This window comes from Alnus glutinosa, chromosome 6 (genome assembly GCF_958979055.1).
Source record: "Alnus glutinosa chromosome 6, dhAlnGlut1.1, whole genome shotgun sequence".
NCBI classification, from domain to species: Eukaryota; Viridiplantae; Streptophyta; class Magnoliopsida; order Fagales; family Betulaceae; genus Alnus; species Alnus glutinosa.
The window spans coordinates 10705058-10731944 of NC_084891.1; the positions used below are offsets into that span (position 1 = coordinate 10705058).

Genomic DNA, 26887 nt, shown 5'->3' on the forward strand with positions numbered 1-26887 from the left:
AGAAAACGTTGACGGATGGGCCGATGTCGTAGGCCCTCCAGAGGACCGATTCATGATTCGCCAGCCAAGTCGACTCCAGCCGGTCTTCCGGCGGCACCAAACGAACGGCCCCGGGTCTTGTAACCGAAGGTGGCACAATGGCCAAAGGAACCGGTTCGCCGGAAGTAGCCGCGTGGCCCCTAACCGTTGAATCTCCTCTGCGAGTGATAGTCATTTGGTGATCGAAAGAGCTAGTGGAGCTGAGGAAGAAGCAGACGAAAACAGAGTAAATGATGGAAAGGATGGTCGGAGTCGATGTCAACAGGAGATATTTATAATAAGGCTGACAGCCCCTGGAAGGTGAGAGGACGCGACTGTCTGACTGATGGTGGCGAGTGTTCATACTGTCAGCACGGTAACCGAAAAGGTGCACTTCAGTCATTGAATAATTACTTATTTTAGGAACCCCGCACTTAAAGGCTGGGCACCATTAACCAGCACGAAAGCATTCCAACGGCCGCCCGTTTAAGACGATTGAAATTCACCCATAATAGACGGGTTATAGATATCAGCTTTAAAGCAGGGTCGTGAACAGACACTTCGCTTCCCCATACCAAGGGTGAATAAAGATGACACCCACAAGTAATTGGGATGTCCGGTACCCACTGCCTGAAATTGCGACACTAAGATCCTCACTCTCAAAACCCAAGCGTCAAAGACTGACCAATGTAGGGTCCGGCCTCTCAGCATTTCGACGGGCATCGCCGGAATTCCCGTCTCCTTATGGAAAAGGAGAGAGAATTCGGGGGGTAATTGTTAGGGAAATTTACATGAATTAAAAAAGAGAATTTTTGGTGACCCCGGACAAGGGCAGAGTCCGACGACAATGACACGGAGAGTCCGGAGAAGAAAGGCGGAACAGTGAAATATTAAATGAGGGCATTAATGGGGGAAATCACTTCATAGGAAAGCAGTGGTCCATCGGGTCAAAGACACCCACCGCCATACAGGAAAGCATGAACTGCGGCGTGAGGTGACCATTTGGAACGGCTGAAGGGCATTAATGAGGAAAAGATAAGCATCTCAGAGTAATAAATGGTCGTACGGACTAAGGGAAAAAGGGGACAATAAAGAACAAATGCGGGAATAAAAACAACAACATGATATTTTTTCAGGTGATATAACCCAAAGAAGTTTTTCCATCCTTCATACAAAAAACTCCTACTAACTTGATCGTCGGAGGGGATTTGGCCGGAAACCCCGCCGATCCTTTTGTTTTGCAGGACTTGGAGAAAGTTGCCCTCTGACTTCTGGTCTAATTGTTCGAGGTCCGAAAGCACCAGGAGCTGACACGTGTTACATTTGAAATTTGACATCAACAACTATAAAATATATTACGGTTGCATCACAATTTTCAGAGTTATATACAATCATATTAAATAGAAAAATGATCTTTTTACTTCTATTTTTTAAATCAACCATTGAATATATAGGACTTACATATAGGTCTTACGAGTCCTACAGATCCAATAGTTAATTCTATATATATTATGGGATACCTTAATATTTTTATATTAAGTTGTTGGCCTAATGTTAGACAAGGTGATAGTGAGGGGTTGAGTAAGCCAAATAAGAAACCTATATATGTCAACTTTGGCCCAAAAGTCAATGGTCCATGGTTCAAAACTTCAAATGGCCAGGGGGGGTGGGGGTAACTTGGTTTTTTATTATGATGATTTCCCAGGTTCTGTTTGGGATTTTGAGATTATAAATTTTGGCTCATCCTTTTTGAATGTACAAGAGTATATATATATAAAATTATATATATAAAATCTGATTATCTGCATATTTGTGTCCGTTTTAAAATCTCTATCCATTTGGGCATGTTAGTTTTTATGTTTTGGACGGTTGAAACTTGAAAAGCTTCAGGAACAAGAAAGAGTATGCCGAAAAAATTGCATTCAAGAAAAAAAATACATGTATTGATCATTTAGGGTTGTTGAGTTTAGGTAGGTAGGAGTTATTGTAGTGGGGTTTTCCTTTATAAAAAGCCATACATTCATTGAATAAAGATCATCCATGCTTTTTACATTGCTATTTTCAACTTGCATGAGAAACTTTCGGTTTTCGACTGTCCAAATTCAACCTACCAACATAAGTCATAAACCTTCTAATAGAATTCTCATTTGGTTAGTTAAAATAATTTCGGAATGTTAAAAAGGGACCAAAATGAACTACATCCGGCTCCGCAAATTGGAGAAGCGTTTAGTATGTTGCTACAATGCTCACCAAATAAAAAAATTTCCAGCATTCTCTCTCCTCTTAAAAAAAGAATAAAGAAATCCTTGAAAAATAATATTTAAATGAAATAATAAAAGTGAATAGCTAAAATAGAGAGCCAGATGTAGATGCCTTTTTTTTTTTCTTTTTTCTTTTTTTTTTTTTAAAAAAAGGTAATTAAAATAGAGAAACGTGAGTTTTTTTTAGTTAAAATAAAGAATTTTCTTAGTCGAATGTGAATGCTCTAACTCTTCTACATGCATGCCAAAAAGGAAATCCAAAACATGAATCGATCAATCTCTAAATTAGATCTTAGATGTACCCCACTTAAAAATAAAATAAAATAGGGGGGCGGGGGTTGTTAAATGGACTTTATATTTAGTTGAAAATGAGAGGAAAATATAGGGAAAACTTTGGGGTTACACTACCCAATTTAGGTAAAAGAATTTGGAGAGACGATACAATACCCCCTCAAAACACATTTTCAATTCCCAAAAATTGGAAGGATTTGAAATGAATACCAAATAACTATAGTTTGAACTTTTCCTTTTCACCTTTAATAATTAATTAAACTTTAACTATTTACAAACAAGCCCCTATTACTTATCTTTCTCTATTATCCTTTGGCCTCCTTCCAAGCCAGCAACCAAACCAGAATATGAATACCTATTGCCCTCTCCCTTCCCATAAAACATCCAAACTAAAGATTAAATACCTATTTTCTCTCTCCTCTATTCTCCTTCCCCATCCTCTCATCTCCCTCCAAACTATCCAATAGTATTCACTGCGCAATACGCCAACCCAACTCGCGCATACACTGGTCCGAGGTAGACCAAATCTTATTAGTTTTCCAATAGGTTGGTTTAGGGGTGGACTTTAACTAGGTTCGAATAAGAAGTTGATTTTAGCTCAATTCACATCCGGTTAGCTACATTTCCCCTCTCTCTAAAATTTAGATACAACCCCCCAAAACTACCCCTCCCCATTATTGTATTCCTTACTCTAAAACTAAAATGAGCTACAACACCAGTGACACAAGCAAGATTAGCAACCATGAGCGACGAGCAAAACAACAATGGAAAGCTGACGAGGGGCAATGGCGAGCACAGCGACAAGCATGGTTCGCACCTGAGAGAGAGAGAGAGAGAGAGAGAGAGAGAGAGAGAGATCAGACTACATTTTTACAAATTAAAAAAAAAAAAAATGAATAAAAGATTATTTTTAATCAAATAGAGATATTTTAAATAAGCGGATATATGGTATTTTTGAAAAATTGGTAGTTAAAATAGAAAAGGTCAATTTTTTAGCTAGAATTTAGATAAACGAGGCATAAGCCGATTCAAATGCTGTTAGGAGATCGATTTTCCAACCTAACCTAAGAAGAGCCTAGTTTATTAGTTTTAAAAAAATAATACATTGCTAAAATATATATAAAGACTTATTTTGTAATTTTTACCCTAACACTATTTATGCCATTCCACATACTCGACCCTTACTCCCTCAATTGTCGCTCAGTCACGCCATCACACATGCTCAAACTCAAACATCTTTTTTTCACTGCCATTCTCATTCTCATTCTCACACATCACCTCTTCTCTTTTACTGCCTCGTTGCCATTTTTTAATCGTTCTACAAGTAATTCCTCATTTTCCCCTCCCTTTCTTTGTTAATTTTTTGGTGCGTGGTGTACGTTATGGCCATTGAAAATTAAATAAAAGCCTAGCCCATCCTACCAACCCTGGCCGACCACCAAGCATTGAGGTCAGTCAACTCAGTTCAGCTGGGATTATCAAAATAAAAAAACAAAAAAAGACAGTATTATCAAAAATTAAGCACCAGCAATTTGATTAGAACCACGGTTGCTACATAACCAAAAATAAATAAACCACCAAAAAAGCACCCATGTTGCTTTGCTTGATAATGAAATGAAAAGCCATTCCATATTTTCATTCCTCTTTTAAAAATGGAGGCAACTAGTAACGGTAAAGTGCAATTAGAAGTAATGCAGTAAACCTGATTGCTGAACGTATTTATACAATTGGCAGATATGTTCATTTTACAGTGTCCATGATGCACATAGTATAGAAATTGGTGAACCAGCTTGCCCAGAAGCTGCCATCAAAAAGATCTCCAATTCCCAACAAGCCAGAACGGATATTTACATACGCTCAAAATTTGCCTGAATCCTCATAAACAGGACACCTGCCAAAAGATAAAAAGCCTACTATTGTGTGAGTGGAGCCATATCCTCGACAAGCTGATAATAAAGGATAAATATTCAAAAATTAATACAGAAACATATGTATTTCTCCTATAATAACAATAACCTTATATGGCTCTACAAACTATGATCACTTTTTGCTACCTTCATGTAACTGGAAACCATATATCCTCTAAAAGTTGATAATGACCATAAATTTGCAATGCTAACCTTACGAACAAACCCCATTCATATTTTAACAAGTCCTCCAGTACAGCAGAGAGGAAACAATGCATGCAGACACACAAAAAAAAAAAAAAAAAAGTGTTTACCAATACAGAAGGACAAGATACTAGTGGCACCAGCTTCTCTACCAAGGTAACTACTAACTTAAAACGAATAAGCAACTCAAAAGGGATCAAAGTTTGAAAGAAGGAAAATGGTGGAAATAATTACTGATATATTCTAGTCAGGCGGTAGGAACCCTCTGGTTTGATGACTTCTGGTAACCATTAAAGCATGAACGCAAAGTCCATTGCTTGCGGTGCCTCAGGAAGAGGAGATTCAGAATGCGTGAACAAAAACGGAGGTACTGTACAGAACAACAAGAGCCAATAAATTCAAGTATGGAACAATTACAAAACTTATGAAATGCTTGGAAGAAATATCTTTTTGTGTTGGAAGTGCTTACCAGGAAGAGGATATGCACAAAGCCACTAGCGGTCATTTGGACTTGAAGCGGGACTTTAGTTTTTTCAGCTCCTCCTCTTGTCGCTAAAGAATTGCAACATACCCAGTTAAAGAACAACAAAGGAAATGGTATATACTGCCAAATGCAAACTCCAATACATTACTAAAATTGGATAATTATTTGATCAGTTGAGACCTTATACAACTTTTTCCATGAGAATTCTGATCTTTCCTGCAGTAAGCACCATTCCATGGCCATCTCATATTCAATTGTGTTAGGCTGAGAACAATGTGAAGTAGATACAGCTTCTCTCTGAGCAATAAAACCACCCAAACACATAAATAAAGGGCAATGCAACAAAGAATACAACCTCAGAGTCAAAGCTTTTTACCTGTAAACATGTGTTTGCTTGTGTGTGTGTGTGTGTGTGTGTGTGAGAGAGAGAGAGAGAGAGAGAGAGAGAGAGAGAGAGAGAGAGAGAGAGAGAGAGAGAGAGAGAGAGAGAGTAAATACCATTTCCCGAGGCATCTGATGTCTAGCTTTATCAATAACAAAATGGCCAAAAAAAGTTGGTTTCTTTTCTGGGAAGCAAGGAGTTCCAATACTTCCAACAAGAGGCCTGCAAATTATTGAGAACGTAATGGGGAAGGAAATCAATGAGTAAGCATTCTCTATGCGAAATTGTTCCTCGAATTCCAAGCAAACTTATAATTTTTCATTAGAAAAAACAAATCCAGTAATAATTTTATGAACCCCATATTCCGAAATCAAGAAATTAATTTCACAGGCCCAAGGCAAAATAAAAAATAAAAAAAATAAAATGACAGTTCACAAAAAAGGGGCAGACTAGTGAGATAAAATACAAGTGGAAATATGAGTACAATGGGAAGGTGAATAAAGATAGGGCTGTGCAAATTTCCGGTATTCTGACCTCTGACGTGACGCCAACCCAGTTTTGATCCGCCCATGTTGGCTTCAAATGGGAGGCAATGGTTCGGTCGAATTTTAGTTCAAATTTGTGACAAAAGCTGGAGTCAGCATCAGAAAGTACATTAGATTTCTGACTTTTTCCGACCCGACCCTTTTTTTTTTTTTAATAAGAAATTAAAATTAAAATTATTTTTAAATAAATATAAAAACGATTTTAGATTATTGGAGGGCCAAACTATCAGCAAGCCCGCCAGAAAAGCCACCCGGCAAAAACTATTATGAGGGACGGCGGCCTATGGCTGAAAGGCCTAAAGGGCCGGTAGACTCACGACCCAAACAATTCAACAAGGACCCAGACGTACCCTCACCAAAATACCACCTCCTGCAGGCAATTAAGCTCACGTAACGGCATGCTTGCGCCATGTGCCACCTACCCTAACAAACCTAGGAAGGTATCTCTACATTAGTAACAAACTACTGGTAGGAATTCTAGAAACCCTAGAGGAGAGGGCGAACCACCAAGGCCTATATAAGAGGCAGGAGGACCCTAGTTCAGGTACGCCTAATTGACCCTATTCTTACTCTGCTAAAATTCCCTCTTGCCTACCCTTATTAACTTGAGCGTCAGAGTGGCATTGTCGGGTCCACCACCATGGAGCCCTCTAAGCCCTTTCATCCTTGCAGATTTCCCACCCCTAGTTGGTAACTTGGTATCGTGTGGCAACTGTGTTACCAGTTAGCGTCGTGCAGCCACTGTGTTAACGGTTGGCGTCATGCAGCCACTATGTTAACAATTGGCGCCATATGTGGGGAAAAATTTTCTAGCATCGTGAAATCTCAATTCCTCGGGACAAAAGGCCTCATGACAAAAATCAGGACCGAGAAACTCTTACTAGCCGACATTGGTGTTCCAGACATGCCAATCCAACCATAGGACACCCCTAAAATCTTTTAGTTTGACCCCAGCATCTCTGCTGTGCTGGATCAACCACTGCCCAGCCCCCTGTTAACTCTCTAGACAATTGGTGCTAGCACTTTTGTTACGCCTTCAATAAACCCTCACTCAACACCTCAGATGAACCTCCATCTCACCTTACCAATCAATCCCCAAACAGATTCCCAAACGAATACCCAGAGCACTTCCCAAATCAACCCACCATCTCTCTCTCCCACCTCTGTTAACTCCAGTGACCGGACTCTATTAGCAACGGTTCACCACCCTAGAAACCCAACTAGCTCAACTCTCCTAAAATATCAATCTCATGGTCCAATCCAATCACCAGCAGTCAAATCCACACTCTGAGATTACACATCACCATGAATCGCCGCCAGAAAACAATCAAACACCTGGACAGATTGCCAACCCTAATCTGAATCCCCCTAGAAACCGCCATGAACACCCGCCTCCCGAGGGTAATGACAACGCTGACGAAGAAGAAGCTAGCACCTCGACCTAGTCGAAGGTGGGTAGATCTGGATTGATTAGTGACCAAACCGAAGGCACCCAAATGCACTCTGGCCTCAAAGACCTCTAAGCAAATACAATGCAGTGTTAAAACACTTGCAGGTCAATTGCTCAATCACCTTCGATGACGGTGCCACCTAAGAGACGGATCTGTCGTTTACCCGAGATATCATGGAGTTCCCACTCCCCGACAAGTTCAAGGTGCCCCAACTTGATCTATACAACAAATCCAAGGATCCCACAGATCACATCAAAATATAGCAGACCTATATGGGCTTAAGCGGGGCTCCAAACCAGATCATGCACCAGGTTTTCCAGGTTACACTCGTTAGCCCAACCCAAATGTGGTTTGGGAGCTCAAAACCCAACCCTGTCAACTCCATGGAGTTGAAAAGGCAATTCTATATGCAATTCATAGGAGGGCGCCGACAGCGCAAGCAAAGAAAGTACCTCCTTACTTTGAAGCAAGACTCAGAATCCCTTCAGGATTTCATGACGCATTTTAAATGAGAAACTCTATGTGGATGAACTAGACAAAGCCATAGTCACGGCTGCCCTCCTTGGAGAAATATGTCCAAAAAGCTCTTCTATGAGAAAACTTGCCCAAAAGCCCCTGAAAAACTTGCAAGAATTCATTAACAAGGCGGAGAAGTTTATGAAGCTGAGGATACCATCAAGGCACCACCGTGAACGGTCACAAGAGAAAAGAAAGGAGAGAAACAAATCAAAAAGCAAGTAAATTAGGAAGAATATTCAAGCCCCACTCTTTATACATGCAAGATGCGTGAACCGAAAAGATAGCCATCAGCTAACTTTATTGAACTTTGAAAATTGTTCATTGAAACTTACACCAATTCAATAAGTATCGAATTTAAATGGAGGCAAAATATAATATGGTTCCCAATGCAGCAGACATCATGAGACCGCCTAACAGCATAATTAACCGTCCCCCACACGCAACAAGCACTAAAATGACACCACTCAACGGCCCAGATACTCACTACTTGATTCGAACAACCACTCGAAATTCGAAATAACCTAAAGTTATAATCAAGTATCAAGCGGCAAGCAGCCCGCCAGAATACGCCCCTTTGCGCAAGCCATTGAAACAAATTGAGAACCATGGCACTAAAAGCCTCCCAATTCTAACATCTTTACACTTCGAAGGCAGACGAATTTACCATATGGAATAGACTGCAGGAGCCTCCAGGAAGGCTTGCCAACTTGAGAAATGGTTGAAGGTGACCTTTAGCCAAACCTTGATAGGTGAAACTGTCAATACCAAAACAATGAAAAATATCCAAGTCAATCAAGACTTCCTAGCCAAACAACAAAGAGGAAAGGATGAATATTTAAAGACATCAGCTTTCGCAAAGTTCATCTTTTCTTCACAACAAGGGTGCACAACCCATTTGCAAAGCTCGACATTACAAATCTACAAATACTCAGTAGCAAAACCCATTACCAAACAAACAAACCATTAGTGCATCAATCTAGACTATTGGGAAGGAGAATCGTCTATTTGGTGCACCCCACTTGTACCTTGGAGCTGGCCCTTGATCTCTTGCAAAATGCGTCGAACTTCAACCCGCTGAGCCTCCAGATCCCCAAGTTGACGATCAAGATACCGGGCCTCACTTTCCGCTCACCCTAACTCTCGACCAAGACGAAAGGCTCTATCATTCTCGAACTTGAGGACTTCTTGAGTTTCCTTGGATTGCTTCAATTGTTCCCGTAAAAGCTCAATATTTGCACATGCGGAGACTAGCCAGCCCCGGGACACCTCCAACACCTACCTTAACTCGGGGAGCAAAGAACCCTTTGCTTCACCACTCGTCACCACTGTAGGAAGCTCGGATGCTCATCAGCAACAAGCCCCACTACGTCAAAACAAAGCGAACAATTGCAGTCTGGAGCATCACTGCCCTCAGACGGATCCTCCTCCAGCAAGAGAACCCCCTCCCCCAACAGACTCGACTCAGTAAAGCAACTAGCCACCCATCAAATGGCTTAGGATCCGACTCCACATGCTAGGATCCTCATAATATGAGCCCAATGGGCCTACTGACAAGGTCTCAGAGGACGGAAGCACAACGTCTTCACTTGCCTCGTTCGAGGTCTGCCAGTCATCAACAATTTTCTAATCAGACAAAACCATGAACTGCTCAGTCTAACCATGAGTAGCAAAAACCTAGCAAATTCTGCCCTAGCACTCCAACTAGCATCTTGTCCACTAGGGCCCCGAGCCTTTTGCTGCTTCTTTGGAGGGGCTGCCACCCCCGGGTCTTCCTTGGCATCAAAGTTGAGGCCCCCTTTAAGGCCCAGCGGAAAACTCTCCCGCTTCTTCCCGGAGGACTTCCTCTTTGGTTTGCAACTTGATCGGGCCGACAAAGGCATGATAGTAGGCGTAGCCAAGCAAAAAGATTTGTTATAAACTTCTTGAGCCCAGTTGCCATAGGGCCTTCTCATCTATAAATTGGTCCAAGCCATGGTTGTAGGACCTAGTTATTCATCTATAGATTGGTCCCATCGAATAGCCCACTCTACTCGCCATTCAGCATCGACGAGAAGGTGAGGGCATGCCTTTCGTTCATCCGACGGAACACCACAGTTCCGGATGAAAGGGACTTGGACAGCACCACCAGCCACGTCTCCGTTGAAGCACTCGCAGCCTTGACCCAATACAAAGAAGAAACTTCTTTCCCACTCCTTCCAACTCACCTGGTCCTTGGTGACAGCGACAAACGACTACTCCCAACAACCATGAGAACCCCATGTAATTGGAGCGTCACTACCCTCAGACAGATCCTCCTCCGACGAGAGAACTCCGAATAATGCTCGTCGACAACAAACCCCACTCCGTCTGTAAGACAACGAGAACAATCGCAGCCCGGAGCGTCACTGCCCTAAGACGAATCTTCCTCCTTCGGCAAGAGAACCCCCTCCCCTAGCAAACTCAACCCAGTAAAGCAACTAGCCGCCCTAATGGACGACTCAGGATCCGACTCCACCTCTTCCCACATGCTCAGATCCTTAGAATCCAAGCCCGATGAGCCCATCGGCGAGGTCTCGATGGAAAGTTGCTCAACATCCTCACCCACCTCGCCCAAGGTCTGCTAGTCATCGACAGTTTCCACAACAGACAGAAACATGACCGGCTTGGTATGACTAGTAGCAAAACTTGGCGAATTTTGCCCCTAGTGCTCCACCCCCCACCATCCTCAGCCTAGAAGTTGAGGCCCCGTTCGACGGCAGGCCAAATACCCACCCACTTCTCCAACAGCCTACATCCTTACAACAGGAAACTTTTTCTACCCGACAAAATTCCTCTTCTATTTCCAACTTGACATGGCCATCAAAGGCATGGTGGTAGGCGTGCCCGAGAAAAACGATTTTTTGTAAGCTTCCTAAGCCCTGAGTTGCTGGAGGGCCTTCTTCTCGTCTTTAGATTGGTCCAAGCCAATGATATTACAAGGATTGCTCCAATTGCCATGGTTGTAGGACCTAGTCAAGGTCAACCCAACTATTCATTAAAATAGTCCTCCTAAGGGTCAATTGAATATCCCACTCTACCAGTCGTTTGACATTGGCAGAGGGGCGAGGGCATGCTCTTCCTTCCTCTGACAGAACGCCCCAGTGCTAGCTGATAGGGACTTGGACGGCGCCACCAATCACACCCTTAGCCTTGACCCAATACATAGAAGAAACTTCCTTCCCACTCCTTCCAGCTTGCCTAGCCCTGGTGACAGCTACGAATGACAACTTCTAACACCATGAAAACCCCATTTACCGCCCTTGCAACGGGTAAGTTTGTACATGAACATTAATTCATTCGTTGTCAGTTGGGGCCTACCGGCAATTTGGAAGAGTTCTAACCACATAACAGCGGCAGAGTACATTATCAAGCCCCTTGGGGTTACCTGAGCAGGAGCAAGACCAAGTCGGGCCAGTACTTCCTTGACAACATGAGGGAACGGGAGATGTAGACCCGCCCTAAAGTGATCCTCACGGAGGCCAATCACTGAGTAATCTCTCACCACCACCCTCCTCTCATTCATGGCCGGAACTTGAAGCTTGACACTATCAAGTACACAAAAAAAGAGCCGGAGATTTGCCAACTTTCTAGAGAAAACGGGAACTCCAAGTACCATTACCAATATCAGCCATTTCCGAAAAGTTCAGATCTTTAAGCAAGAAAGATCGAAACTTTAAGAAGGAATGTGAACGGTACCACCAACAACCGAAAGATAAGAGGTTTAAGCAAGAAAGATCAAAACTATATGCAAGGATACAATCAGTTACCATCAGCGACCAAAAGATCAAAACTTTAGGCACTGTGCAGAACGATGACAATAGGACTCCCCAAAGGAACGGCATGACGCTGAAAAATGATGGCGAGTGCCAAAAAGAGGAGAAACATAATGGCTACACAAAGCAATAGCAAAGAGGGTTGAATGCAAAGGAGGAGGAGAAAAACAAAGCCCCAAGTCCCTTTTCAAAGGTTCAAAAATTCAAAACCCCCCTTCGATTTTAAAAGACTGCCAAACCCCCTTTGTATTCGATAGCCTTGTTGCTACATTGCCTCCCCGCTGATTTGAGCATTAAATTTGGTCGTGAATGCGCAACCACCCAATCATGTTCCCAAAGTCGCACATTTATAACACTGCCCGAAGACGCAAATTGCAAAGACAATCAGACGACAACCCCTTACTCCTAGAGAATGCACCGCTGGGACCAACAAAAACATTGGATATTCCCATGGTTTGATTAGCACACTAACCGACCAATGGAATCGATGGACTCCTAGAGGGCCATACTATTGAAGGGCCCACAAGACAAATTCCTACTAATCACTACCAGCCCAAGTGATTTAAAGGAATTGAAGGACTCCTGGAGGGCCGAACTACCGACAGGCCTACAAAACAAATTCCGATGAATGACTATCATCCCAAGTCTTTCAAAAGAATTAGGGTACTCTTAGAGGACCAGGCTATCAGCAGGCCCACCAAAAACCATTACAAATGTTGAGGCCTAAAGGACCAGCGACAGACGACTAAAGCCTAAAGGGCCTGAAGACCCAAACAATTCAACAGGGACCCGAACGTACCCTCGCCAAAATACTACCTCCAGTAGCCGATTAAAGGCCCCGTCAGCTCATGTAACAGCCTGCTCAAGCCATGCACCCCCTCCCCTAACAAACCTAGGAAGGAATAGTTACGTCAATAACAGATTACCGACGAGAATTCTTGAAACCTTAGAGGGCAAGGCGAGCCACCAAGGCCTATATAAGAGGTAGGACCCTGGTTCAGGTGGTACGCCTAATTGACCCTATCCTTACTCTACTAAAATTCTCTATTGCCTACCCTTACTGACTTGAGCGTCGGAGTGGTATCTCCAGGTCCACCACTAGCGAGCCCTTTAACCGCTTTCATCCTAGCAAATTCCTTGCCCCTGGTTGGCATCATGAGGCCACTGTGTTAGCAATTTTTTTTTTTGATAGGTAAGAGATCAATTTTATTAGAAAAGCGTAGGCGCCCCTTGGTACACTGGAAGTATACAAGGAAAACACCTAACTAGAAATAGAAAAGCGAGAGAGAAAGTCAGAAAAAGAAATAAACAAAGGATGGACATAAGCCGAAGTCCAACAATACAAAGTATGATAGAACAAAGAATGAGTCTCTTCCAAGGTTCTTTCCAAGTCTTCAAAACTTCTATTGTTTATTTCCCACCAAAGGCACCAGAAGATACAAATAGGTGCCATTTTCCAAACAACTGCGCTCCTTGATCTGCCAGATGACCACCAACATGCAAGCAAGTCAATAACCCGTCTAGGCATAACCCAAGACACACCGAAATGGCTAAAGAGAGAATTCCACACAACAGAAGCCACGTCGCAGTGGAGAAGGAGATGATCCACAGTTTCCTCGGTCTTCTTACACATGCAGCAACGGTTGATCACAATAACATGCCGTTTCCTAAGGTTGTCCTGAGTAAGGATCTTACCAAGAGCCGTAGTCCACACAAAGAAAGCAGCCCTAGGAGGAGCTTGAGTACGCCAAACACTTTTCCAGGGAAAGCGTCTACCGCCAATGCTAGTTAAGGAGTAGGACTTGACTTTGAAAACTCCTTTTTTGGAGGGGACCCACCACAAGCTGTCTTTATTGTCTCTGTTTACTTTAACTGAATGTAGCAATTGGAAGAAAGCGGCAAAGACATCCACTTCTCAATCGTGAGCCTCCCTGATGAAGATCACATTCCACTGGAATGAGTCACCCAACCGCTCCAGATTATCCGCAACAACGGCATCCTTAAGGCGATGCAATGTCAAATAAAGCTAGAAAGGCTACTTTGAGGGCTGTGTCACCACACCACAAATCATGCCAAAAACTGATCTTGGAGCCATCCCCCACGACGAATCTAGTGTAACGAGAGAACAAATCCCAGCCTTTCCTGATTTTTTCCATACACCCACCCCAAAGGCTCCTGTCGGCTCGAGAGAGCACCAACCACCCCTTAGGCTGCCATATTTAGAATCCACCACGACTCTCCACCATGAATCTCGCTCAGACCCATAACTCCATAGCCATTTGCCTAGAAGAGCACAATTGAAAGTCTTCAAGTTTCTGAAACCCAAACCTCCCTCAGAGATCGGAGAGCAAACCTTGTCCCATCTGACCAAGTGATATTTGAATTCTTCGCCTATCCCACCCCAAAGAAAGTCTCTTTGAAGCTTCTCAATACGGTTAGCCACATGAGTAGGAATGGGAAAAATAGACATGAAATACATAGGGAGGTTGGAGGGTGTACTCTTGATGAGGGTAACCCTAGCACCCTTAGACAAATACAACTTTTGCCAATTGGCCAAACAACGCTCCATCTTAATCACAATATCATCCCAGATGGACGTCGCCTAGTTGCGTGCCCCAAGGGGCATGCCAAGATACTTCAAGGGCAGAGAGGAAGTCCTGCAACCCAAGATAGAAGCCAACTCGGCAACATTGTCCACATTGCCAACAGGAACCAAGAGAGATTTAGCCAAATTGACCTTTAAACCAAAGACAGCTTCAAAGCAAACTAGTAGTACACGCAAGAAACAAAGATGGTCAAGATTAGCCTCGCAGAAGACCAATATGTCATCTGCAAACAACAAATGAGATATGTTGATCACAAGAGGCCTAGAACCCACCGAAAAGCATAAGTCGACCACTATCAACAGCACCAGAGAGCATTTTGCTCAAAGCCTCCATGACAACAATGAACAGGAGGGGCGAAAGAGGATCACCCTGTCTCAGCCCTCTAGAACTATTGAAGAAGCCAACTGGAGAACCATTAACCAAAATTGAGTGGCGCGCCGATGAGATGCAATGAGAGATCCAAGAGACCCATTTATCCCCGAAGCCGCATCTCTTTAGCATGTACAATAAGAACTTCCAGTTGACGTGGTCGAAAGCCTTCGTAATATCTAGTTTGCAAAGAACCCCTGGGATACCAGACTTGATACGGCTATTCAAGCATTCACTGGCTATGAGGACCGAGTCCAAAATATGTCTACCTTTGACAAAATGAGGCTCTGAAATAATCTTCTCCAAAACACGGCTCATGCTATTAGCGAGAACTTTAGCAATGATCTTATAAATACCACTCACCAAGCTGATAGGCCGAAAGTTTGCGAGATCGGTTGCCTTAGGGGATTTGGAGATTAAAGCAATGAAAGAGGCATCGCGGCTTTTCACAAATTTGTTATAAGCATGAAAATCTGTGAAGACCCTCATGATATCCAATTTGATCACATCCCAGCAATCTTGGAAAAAAGCCAAGGGAAAGCCATCAGGGCCAGGAGCCTTGTCTCGGTTCATAGATTTCACCACCTCTAGGACCTCCCTTTCCTCAAAAGGAAGCTCCAACTGAGCGGCTTCCTCCAAGAATAAGGAGTTGAAAGCAATGCCATCCAATTTGGGCCTCCAGTTGTATTGCTTAGAAAAAAAGAGAATCATAGAAATGAACAATGCGGTCTCTGATGGTCGGTTGATCAGAAGTGACTGAACCATTAACAGACAAGGATTCTATGGAGTTGGATCTTCTGTTTGAGTTAGCGATCTGATGAAAGAACTTAGTGCATTTGTTGCCCGCTTTTAGCCAAAGAACCTTGAATTTTTGCCTCCAGATGATTTCTTCTTGGAGAATAATTCTTTCTAAATCACTAGCAATCGAGTTTTTCCTCAAAAGTTCTTCGGGATCTAAGCCTCTGCACGCAATTCTTCAAGGCGAGCCAATTTAAGGGATTCCACGTTTCCAAACACCTATACGTTCCAAGATTTGAGATCAACCTTTAGTGCCTTCAATTTTTGAGCAAGAACAAAGCTAGGGGAGCCTTGGAAGGAGTAAGACTCCCACCAAAGCCTCACCCTCTGTACGAAGCCGTCTTCCTGAAGCCACATAATCCCAAACTTAAAAGGTCTTTTCCCCCTATGAATATCACCACAATCGAGGAGGATGGGGAAGTGGTCAGAGCACTGGCAGGGAACCCTCTTTTGGAAGAGACCAGGATATTTAGCTTCCCAAACCGGAGAGACTAGAAATCTGTCAATCCAGACCGAGAGGAGAGATTGGACCATGTGAATGATCCTCCTGTAAGGGGAAGGTCCATGAGACCATGCTTTAAGATAAAGTTAGAGAAATCCGCCATCGCGGGAGAAATGCGAGCGGCTCTTGAACACTCACAGGGGAAGTGGATGACATTGAAGTCACCACCAATGCGCCAAGGGAGATCCCACAAACTAAGCAAACCAGCCAATTCGTTCCATAAATTCCTACGGAGAGGATCAAGGTTAGGGCCATAAACCCCAGCAAAAGCCCAAGAGAATTTATCTGCACAATTTCTAAAGCTACAAGCCACGACATGATCCCCCACCAGCACCTCAAATTTTTCCACAACCCTCCTATCCCACATCAATAGGGGATACCACTGGAAGCCCTGCTTGAAGGAAGAAAACACCAATCCGCAAACTGACAACCCAACAAGCTTTTCATGATACTGTTAGAGATAAGTTCTAATTTGGTTTCTTGCAAACAAATTATGTCAACCTTCCACTGCCTGAGGAGGTTCCTGATTTTCAACCGCTTGCTTCTTTGATTCAACCCTCTAACATTCCAAGAGATCAATATGGGATTCATGAGGAACCACTGAGAGCCCTCCTCTTGTTCCTACCACGAGAGACACTGCCGCTGCGAGCATCATAGTTGACAGAGCAAAAGAGAGCATTAACTTCTCTAACACCTTTTTTATGCACCTTTGGACTAGAGCACTTCCCTTGGTCTTCATGCTTAGACAGCATATCAGAAAACAGGGGCAAAGGATTATGAACAGAGTCATCGCAGGAGAGACCCACAAAGTACCAGGAATCCTCTAACATCGGCATAAGCCAGTCCAGAGAGCTCTTCCCAGTCTTCCACTTGGACTTGAGAGGAGGGCAGCAAACCAAAGGGATGGGGTTGACCACAGCGGGATAATCCAACTCTAAGCCACCAGCCACTGAGAGAGAGGGAGGTGCAGCCTCCATAGGGATCGGGGCAAGAGAGAGAGGGTCAGGGTCAGGTGCAAGAGAAGCAGAACCGGTGGACCCAAAGGGGGGAGGGAGAGCCATCAAAGGAGAGAGAGAATCCCTAACCAAGGGTGGTGACCTGGGCTGAAGCCTGATAGACACGGCCATCAGTGCCTCCAAGGGGGGGGGGGAGGCACTGAAGGCGCTCCAAAGGGAAGACCACCGTAGAAGCAAGGGGCAGCAACACTGAGAAGACCGGTGATAAACAAGGAAGTGCCAGCTCCGGCGTTCTGGGCCGAGAGAGAACATAGCTGGCTTGAGATGAATCGGAGAAAACATCATTATTTTGAATACTATATATATAACCCTCTTTCCCGAACCCTATCTATGATGCACCGTTGCCTTCTCTCTCACCTCAATCTCGAATCTTCTCTCTTAGGGCTCGTTTGGAAAATCGGTTTCTTTTTTGTTTAAATTGGTTTCTGAAAACTGTTTTCAAGAACAAAATCATAAAACCATTTTCTGTTTTTTTTTTCATTAAATAATTGTTTGGCAAACTGTTTTCAGAAACAGTTTCTAAAAACAAAAAACAGAGCTTACGATGTTGAACAATTATTTTCAAAATAGTTTCTACTTAATAAGAAATTAATTATAAAATACAAAAGGGTTGGGTGATGTCAAATTTGTGCTTTTACATATTTTTTGTTTTCAATTTTGTGTGGATGACTTCTCTATAACTAAATTACGTGATATACTTTGTGTAACTATGTTAATAGCATGTAACCAATGATGCAATTTTAACGTGGGAATCTATAAAATTAAATAAATAAAAAAACAGATTGACCATCTTAATTACAAGGTATAAATTAGATACACTTATTGGAACTCCCTAAATTCAACTAAATCAACAAAATCATCTAATCGGTACATCGAAAATTGTCAATTTCATCAACACACAAACACTTGTCAATACCCATTCATAGATTAATTCAAAACCATTATCAACAAAGTAAGCCACGTCTCTCCATCAAGCAACGCATCTCAATTCCCAAAAGAACCCTAATCCATCTTGTTCTCTCTCAACACTTCTCTCTCGTTCTCTTTGGTCTGGTGTGAGTTACAAAAAGAAAATAAAGAGGGCTCCAACAAAGGAAAATAGGGGAAGCGTTTTTGTAAGAAGGCAGAGGAAAATGGAGTTGTGAAGATTAGAACCACAAATCATGGCACTAGGCACTTAAGTTGGACCGCGTGTTTTGGCCTCTATTTTGGTGGAAACATAAACTTGTTTCCGGAAACACCTTTGAACTGTTTCCATATTTTGTGTTTTAGTCATTTTTGTTTTTAAAACCGATTGCCAAATGCCTTGCTACAGTAGTAAAACACGTTTTGCTATTTTGGAAACAGAAAATTTTTCTGTTTCCAAAACAACAACCAAACAAGCTCAAATTAGCCTCTCAAAATCTCAGTCACCAATCTCCTCTCTCAATCTCTCAGAAAGCACATTTCCCCCTAACTATTGTTGTTTTTCCTTCTTGTCACGTTTGTTCTCCATTTTTATTATCACCAACAGAGAAGATCATATTCATCTTCGTTGCATTTCAAGTTTTTTCGATATTTCTTTTATAACTTGGCTTAGCTTAAGGAAATACCAACTATAAGCTAAAAGCTCTAAGTTAGCTTAAGCAGACAGCTCAAGGAGCAAAAGGTTCAAATTCCAACATGTTTTGGAGGGCCTATCCCACTATCAAAGTTTTCAAAGTATTACACAAGTACCGAATACTGGGTGGATGAGCTAATATCATATCAAGGTTGGTCAGCAGCAACACAACCCACAGATGGAATTTTCAGCATATTACGCAGGTAGCAAATACTAGATGATGAGCTAATATCATATCCAGGTTGGTCAGAAGCAAGGCGGCCTACAGATGGGGAAACATATAAAGCAATAATGCCACAATGATAAAGGCTAGCTAGACAAGAAGTGTATTCATCACAAGATGATAAGAGGTTACCAGGAACAAGACCGAAGGAACTGCCACTAGAAAAGGAGTACCACCAAAAGAACTACCTCTTCCCCCCACACGACATAAAAGATTCAAGCCCATTGCTTATCCTTGAAGATAGACACTGGACGTAGAGGAGATGGTAAGTTTTCCCAAGTAGTGGCACGTAAAGCTAGTCCTAAGGCTTCTCTCCCTAATAAGGGGTAAGGGGTTTCTCTTGTATACTTCTATTGTACTAGAGGTGTGCTCATCTGCGCTTTTCTAATGAGATTGAATTACTTATTTATTTTTATTTTCTTAAAAAAAAAAAAAAAAAATTATAGGATTAGTAGCAGTACAAGAGACTTTTACATCATGCTTCACAAAAACATCTTTTGGCAAAGTAAAATGGCAAATCATGAGTCCTTATTTTGACACCAAAATTAGTTGATATAAGGCACTGATGTTTAATTGGAGTTACATAAGTACCTCCCATTTGATAGTAATAGGCAGCCCTCATCTAACCTTCTAACAACCGTCTCTGCTGCTTCCCTTGTTTTGAATATAACGAAAGCTTGACCTACAACACCAACAAACTACCATATGATGATTGTGTTACACGCAATACTGACAATGTCAATTCATTTGTTGGCTGTGTTTGTTAAACTTTTCAAAAACTGTTTTCAGTTTCCAAAAACAAAAAATACATTTTCTGTAAACATTTAACAAAACAATACACTTTTCAAAACACGAAACACATCAAAAATCAAAACAGCCGCATGGCCGCAACCAGAACAGAGTAGTCGTGCAGCCACCCCAACCAAATAAGAGTAGCTGAGCAACCACCTCAACCAGATGATAGTGTCCGCGCAGTCACCCCAAAAGGACAGAGGTGGCCGCATGGCCACTCCTTCAAGTCAGAGGTGGTTGCGCGACCACCCCAACAGAACAAAGGGCAATGCGACCACCCCATCAGGACAGAGGTGGCCGCGCAGCCACCCCCTCTCTCCTCCATCTTCTCCTCCTTTGGGGTGGTCGCGCACAACCACTTCTCCATTTTTTATATTTTTATTTCTTATAAGTGACAAGTCAACTTCCATGCCTGAAAAGATAACCATGTGTTTTCTCAAAATAAATATAATCAGTGTTTATTTCTTTGAAAACACAAAACACTTTCCAAAAAGTTCACCAAACAATTTTCTTATGTGGACTCAACAAAAAACACTTTTCAAATGTGGATCCAATCAAGAACAATTCTCAACTTTCTGTCATATCAAAAACAGTTTCAAATCAAAACACAAAATACAATTTTCAAAATCATTAACAAACACAGTCGTCATCTTTCTTCATACCACAGTGAGAACTAGAAATTGAAGTCCGCTGAATCATCTTTGCTGTGCAACTTTCCTTGAAGCCATGCCAAACAATATCCTGGTAAATAGTTGAATGTACTATTGAGATAGGATAATAGATTCTCAAAATGGAGAGAAATGAAAAAGGAAAAAAAATGAAAAATAACAACAAAGTATGAAGTGGACACCTTAACTAAAAAGATTGAACAATTAAAAAAACACGACAATTTATTTTGCGTAAAATATATGACCGAGAAAAAGAAAGAAGTCTCTCTCAAAGAAAGAGAATTGCATTAGAGGTGTATTCTTCTTTTTCCTATAGTGATTACAGTACCAAGCACAGAATCATCATTAAGCCCAGCAAGAAGATACAACCTAAAAAAAAAAACCAAAGCTCCAGAATGAGTAGTACCTCCACTTCTGCTGAAGTATACACTGGATCCAAATTTTGAAGAAGAACCAGTGCTCCCTGCTCATTAGCAGTTTTCATTCTTTCTTCCCAGGGCTGACGATGTATTAAAAAATTCATAGATTAGTCTAAACTGTCGCACTCTAGATTCAATTAATGTCATCGATGTCACCACTTCAGATTCTAATGCTTACTAAATCCTCTTTCTCTGCTCCTTGTCAGAGAGAAGGATATGGAATTATGACAATGAAACCATGTCTACAACAAATATGAAATTTATTGAGATTCATGAGCAAAACTATTAAGTTAATGAAATTTGGGAATATGCAATTGGAGGGAAAAAGAATAACTTACAAGTCCCCTGAACCATTTGCTTCTATCCTGTCAACATGTAGGAAATGAGAATTGTAAGAACTGGATGTCATCTTGAATAGAACTTTCACATAAAGAACAACAAAGAAGGCACTAAAGGTCACACCCATAAACACATCCCATGACAAAATACAATGGCATAAATAATATTGCCTGAAGCATCCAGACTATGGACAAGACACATGTATTTGCTAAATAGAAAAGGCACAAAAAAAAAATATTATATATATATATATATATATATATATATATATATATATATATTATGTATGTATGTATGTGTGTCTGTGTGTGTGTGTGATGAAGACAATTCAAGTGATACAACCTTATTCCTAAATAGCTTATCAATCAAAACATCCAATAGCAAAAAAGAATCTATCAAACAAGGATCCTATTAAAGAAAATAATTTACATGAGAAAGTGATACAACTTACAGCATCTGGTCTTCGGGTAACTTCCATTGTTTGGTGATCCATTTTTTTGTCCACGTCTGGAAACTGTCTTGGAGATGCTTTAAGCAACTTCCCATTAGAATGTTTTGTCTTCTCATCAGGCACCATCTTAGAAGGGCCTTTTTCAGCCCCTTGAGAAACCTCTGCAAGCTTTAGTCTAGGTTTATCTTCAGACGCAGTTATAGTTGCTGAAGCCTTTGGATCATTACCATCCAAATCAACACTTATCTTCCGCACATTCTTCTCATTCTTATCATCAGATACTTTACTAGAACTATCAAATTTTGCCCTCTTAGCTGGCCTGTCCTCCAGATCACCACAATCCTTAGCAGATTTTACTTTCTCCTCACTGACAACCTTACCAACTGTGCCCTGTGTCACAGGAATATTACCAACTTTACCCTCACGCTTGACAGAATCATCTTCAGACCTAGATGCAGTGTTGTCACGGGGAATATTTTCCTGCCTATTGTTAGTTTTAGAACTTTCTACTCTGCTAGAAGCAGGATTCTCTCTAAGTGAAGATTTCTGTTTATCAAGAAAAGGTTTTGAGCCTGTATTTTCTCTAAGTGAAGCTTTCTGTTTAACAAATGAAGCATTTGAATCAGCATGTTCTTTCCCTAGAGTATCAACAGAAATTCCATTTGTCAATAGAGTTTTGTGCTCTTTAGATGGGTTTTTCTTGGAAGGAACCTCTGTTTCATTACTTGCTACAGCATTTCCACCAACTCCTTTTTTGTCTGAATCAAGATTCAGAACAACACCAGGCTTCTGAAGAGCCGGTCTGTTAAACATACATTTAACTGCAACACACAAACTAATGAACAAATAAGAGGTTGGTTCAACCATAGAACAATAAACAACTAATTTGAAACTACAGGGACTGTCAAGGAGTTAAAAGGATAAAAGAAATAACAAACAAACAAGCAGGCAGGCAAAGAAAGCAAGAAAAAATTATACCTTCAATCCCAGCTACTTTTTCTTCTATTTTATCCAGGATTTTCCAGTGGTCAACATCAAAGGCACGGTAAAATATAAAGTCAGCTTTTTGAAGTTCTTCATCTGAAGGTTGTGGATTTCTACTGTCCTTTGATGTACAAACAACATTGCATTTTCCAGCAATTGCTTCCTGATTTATCAGACAAACAATTAGTAATAGCTGATTTACTTCAACTGAAACATACTAGTCACCTCCAAGGCATATATATATATATTCGTGTCTTTAGCTCCTATGCATTGTCATACCAAATGTCAAATTATAAATACATGTTAAAAATTCGAATAGTTTTTAAGTTAGTTGAAATGTGACAACACATCAGAAGAACCAAAATTTAACTGCTGAGATATACGGGATTAAAAAATTACTAATGAGTTATGCTACTAGTAAATCCATCTTCCCCCCCTCCCCACCCAAAATTAAAAAAAAAAAATATCCGATTTTTTGATAAGTATTCCTTCAAAGCGCAGAGGGGCGCAACCCTAAAACACAGGAAGTATACAAGAGAACTCCAAAATTAAAGAAAAAGAACATAATTCAAAAAACTCAGAAAAATTAGAAACAGGTAAACTATTCCATGCCACTCTCCATGCATAAAGGGACTGTAACTTCATCTTCTTCATCTCTAACAATCTTTTTTTTTTTTTGATAAGTAAGAAGACTTTATTAATGAAAGCGTGAGGCGCCCCTAAGTACACAAGAAGTATACAAAGGAACAACCAAAGGCACCACATTAAACACAAAGGAACCAAACTCCATATTTTCAAAGCATTAAGGTTTCCCAATTGTCCCCTCCAACTTCCCAACGTCTCGCTCACCCTTCGAGGCATAACTCGAGTAACACCAATCAACTGAAAATGCGCACTCTACAACTTTGTTGCAACCTCACAATGAACGAGTAGATGATCAATAGACTCCCCACATTTTTACGCAAAAAACACCACCCCACCACAATAGCTTTTCTCTTTCGTAAATTATCCAAAGTTAATATTTTCCCTAAGGCCGTTGTCCAAAAAGAACGCCACACTCGAGTTCAAATACTCTTCCAAGGAAAGGGGGACTTTACAAGATTAGTTAATACCTGATAATAAGACTTAACTTCAAAAATATAGAACCGGCTATTTCATAGAAGTGCTAAAGGAAATAGGGAGTGGATATACAGTAAAAAGAGAGATAAATGCTAAGATCTTTCCAGAATTCAATTACCAAAGGATTCATATTTGCAAGGCCTGCACCTTCACCAGAAGCCAAAAATAATTCATTTTCAGCTGCGTCGACAACCACCCCAGGATACTTTAGCACCTCGCAAGGGCGGAAAAACCATAGAACCTTCACTCTCTTTTTCTTGTCAGGATTCTCCACTATTTTTACAAGTTTACCAATATGAGGCTCAGGTTCACCATCAACCCACAAATAAACACAATCATAAAGCTCATACTCCACACCATCATAAGTAAAAGATTGATAAAACTGGAAATCTTTCTTTTTCACACCAGCATTTTTCTTTTCACCCCACTTAAATTCAAGGTCCTCCACGACTTTGTTTGCTTCCACCATACTCTTACACTAGGCCTCTTTCCAAGCAGATTGATAAAAAGACCTGAGAGAAAACAATAAACTCTTTCATTTGAAGTACACTACATTCCAATAAAAAGAAATCCACATGCAGCAACTAAAACCATTAAACCAAAAATATTAAACATACACTAAATGCAAATACATAGATGCAAATAGTCCTAATTGTTCAGGCTTAACTCTAAACCAAATCCCAAATCACTTGAAAGAAATATCATTTCCATCCAGGTGTTAAATCTAAATTCCCACAAAGATAAAAAAATAAAAATAAAGAAAAAAAATAAAAAAATTCCGAAGTCAAGTGCACAGAATTCATAAAAAATAAAAAGGAACCGTTGAATTCTCTCCCTTTTTATCAATAGATTTTGCAATAAACTAGATTCCAACAAAACAAACAGAGCTCTTATACAAACGGGTACATGTGCAATTATAATACTACTCTTTTTTTTTGTGCATTATACACTATTGCTTATATTCTGAGGAAGACAACAATCTGGACTTAATAAGGACTTAATAACCATAGCATCAAAAGTAAAGCAAACAACCTCCTCAAACTCCAATTTGACAACAAAATATTGCTGCATCAAATTTTTCCAAAGAAGAAAAAAAGCATTTCCCATGAGTTTAAACCGCCTTGCAGTAGATAAAAAGAATGTGTTCCTTCGGTAGACTTCCTGAGGAGCTTCTTTCCATTGAAACGAACACAAACCCTGATTTCCTGGGCAAACCTGCTACACCACTTTATACCTCTCATAGAGAAATATACAAAACCCACAAATTATCGCACAAGCCCAGAATATTTATAATGCGAACCATTCTTCCATTTCCTTAAGTGGATGATACTTCCAGGAAACAAATTCTCCTAGAAAATAATCAATTCCAGGTGAAAAGAAGACATTATTTCCGCAAAACTAGTTGAAAATAAAAATAAAATAAAATAAACATCCACAAAGCCTGGCACAAAATGGCCCAAAAGAGTAAATGAACCCTTAAAAACGAATGTAAACCGCTAGAAAAATGAGCAACCCGAAAGATTTTCACGAAGAACAATTTTTCTCAAAACAAATAACGCCTTCGCGAACCCTAGAGTAGCGTACGAAGAGCAATGCCAGTGCAGAAGCGCACTGAAAACAGAAGATTTGAAGAGAGAATTTGAGGGGAAAACTTACAGTTTTGGGAGAGTGAAGAGTGCTGTTTTCCTTCTTCCCACTGAACCCGAAAACCCTAGCGATGGTAGCAAGGTGTCGCGCTCAGGGCTAGCATTTTCTCCGGACCTTTTGATGACGTACGTTCTTTATTTGATTTTGATTGATATTGGCCACCTTCTTCCTTCTATCCCAACCCCCTCCCCCTCCAAATGCTTTGGGGAAATGACGACGCCCTTCTACCCTCGATTTGATCAATATTCGCGCTTTTGGACAAATTTGTAAGGGCGACTTGGAAGATGTTAAGGCCAGATAATTCTAGCGTTGTCTGTGAGTACGTGGCTCCTTTTATAAGCTTTTCTTTTTCTTTTTCTTTTTTCTTTTTTCTTTTTTCTTTTTTCTTTTTTCTTTTTTCTTTTTTCTTTTTTTCAATTTTTTATTTTTAATCTAAAGTATAATAAAGAGTATACAAAACGATTATAACCGACGATTATTGGTTAAAACCACTAACTGCCAAGCAGTTCTTTCATTTTACCAACTGCAACTGCTAACCACTGGTTAGCGGTTATTGTCTTAATAACTGGCAGTTTTAAAACCGTTTTTTAATTTGGGTTTTGGGCCCGTTTTGTGTAGAATTTTTGGACATTTTGCCTTTTGGTACAAAATTAACAAATTTAAATACAAATCTAAAATATTTATTAAAAAAAAAAATACAAATCCAAAACACAAACAAATAACCACATAACCAAATCCAAATCATTACAAATCTAAATAACCAAATCCAAGACCAAAAAAATTAAAAATACAAATACAAATACAAATAAGTAAATAACCACATACTCCAAAACATTACAAAATACAAATCCAAATAACCAAATACTCCAAAACCATTATTCAAAAAAAAAAACTCTAAAACCAAACAAATCCAACTAACCAAATACTCCAAAACATTACAAATCCAAAAAACTAAATACTTCCAAAACCAAACAAATCCAAATAAACCAAATACTTCAAAACATTATAAATCCAAATAACTAAATACTTCCAAATCCAAATCCAAAACCAAAACATCACAAATCAAAATACAAATATCCAGATAACCAAAACCAAAACATTACAATAACCCTTCATTACATACATCCTTCTAGATAAAGTCCAAGGATGCTTCCGTCCTTGATTGAGTGTCATCTACAAAAGAAGAAGGTTTAGTTAATTGAAAAGTTTCAAAAATAATAATTGCACAAATGAAAAGTTTCAACTAATTTACAAACATTTACCTTCTTCATCAAAGCTTTCCACAAATTTCTCAAGCTCCCGAATGTCAATTGGAGTACTCATTATCCAATTTTGTGTGCAAACCAACGCATCAACGGTAAGTGGAGACCATGTACTCCTAAAGGGATCCAATATACATCCCCCAGTGCTAAAGGCGGACTCATAGGCAACAGTGAAAATTGGCATGGCCAATACATCAAGAGCTATAGCTGCAATGATAGGATATTTAGGCGCATTAATC

The 26887-nt window shown here is 40.7% G+C and overlaps 1 protein-coding gene across 4 annotated transcripts; it reads right to left on the reverse strand.

Moving 5' to 3' along the window:
- Positions 1 to 4077: 4077 nt before the first annotated feature.
- On the reverse strand, positions 4078 to 25674 carry LOC133871891 (protein ANTI-SILENCING 1). 4 transcript variants are annotated; one of them, XM_062309348.1, is made up of 14 exons: positions 25396 to 25674; positions 24772 to 24954; positions 23858 to 24251; positions 22615 to 22783; positions 21637 to 22457; positions 21185 to 21211; positions 20834 to 20926; positions 20422 to 20500; positions 19559 to 19649; positions 5664 to 5769; positions 5346 to 5462; positions 5151 to 5233; positions 4916 to 5051; positions 4078 to 4461 (listed from the first exon to the last, which is right to left on the reverse strand). In XM_062309348.1, exons 3-12 carry the CDS (start codon positions 24206 to 24208, stop codon positions 5183 to 5185), a joined length of 1905 nt encoding a protein of 634 aa, XP_062165332.1. In that variant the 5' UTR covers positions 24209 to 24251; positions 24772 to 24954; positions 25396 to 25674; the 3' UTR covers positions 4078 to 4461; positions 4916 to 5051; positions 5151 to 5182. The 4 variants fall into 4 exon arrangements, with proteins under 4 accessions (XP_062165332.1, XP_062165333.1, XP_062165330.1 ...); XM_062309349.1 differs by lacking the exon at positions 24772 to 24954 and having other exon boundaries at positions 19595 to 19649; XM_062309346.1 differs by lacking the exon at positions 24772 to 24954.
- Between the last annotated feature and the right edge of the window lie 1213 nt (positions 25675 to 26887).

Excerpts from the sequence above, each read along its gene's own strand:
- LOC133871891 (XM_062309346.1), bottom strand. The coding sequence starts at position 24,208 with ATGGTGGAAGCAAACAAAGTCGTGGAGGACCTTGAATTTAAGTGGGGT. Across the intron at positions 22,784-23,857 it reads TTGCAAATATGAATCCTTTG|GAAGCAATTGCTGGAAAATG; the intron begins GTAATTGAATTC and ends CTGATAAATCAG. Across the intron at positions 20,501-20,833 it reads ATACTTCAGCAGAAGTGGAG|GATATTGTTTGGCATGGCTT; the intron begins GTACTACTCATT and ends ACTATTTACCAG.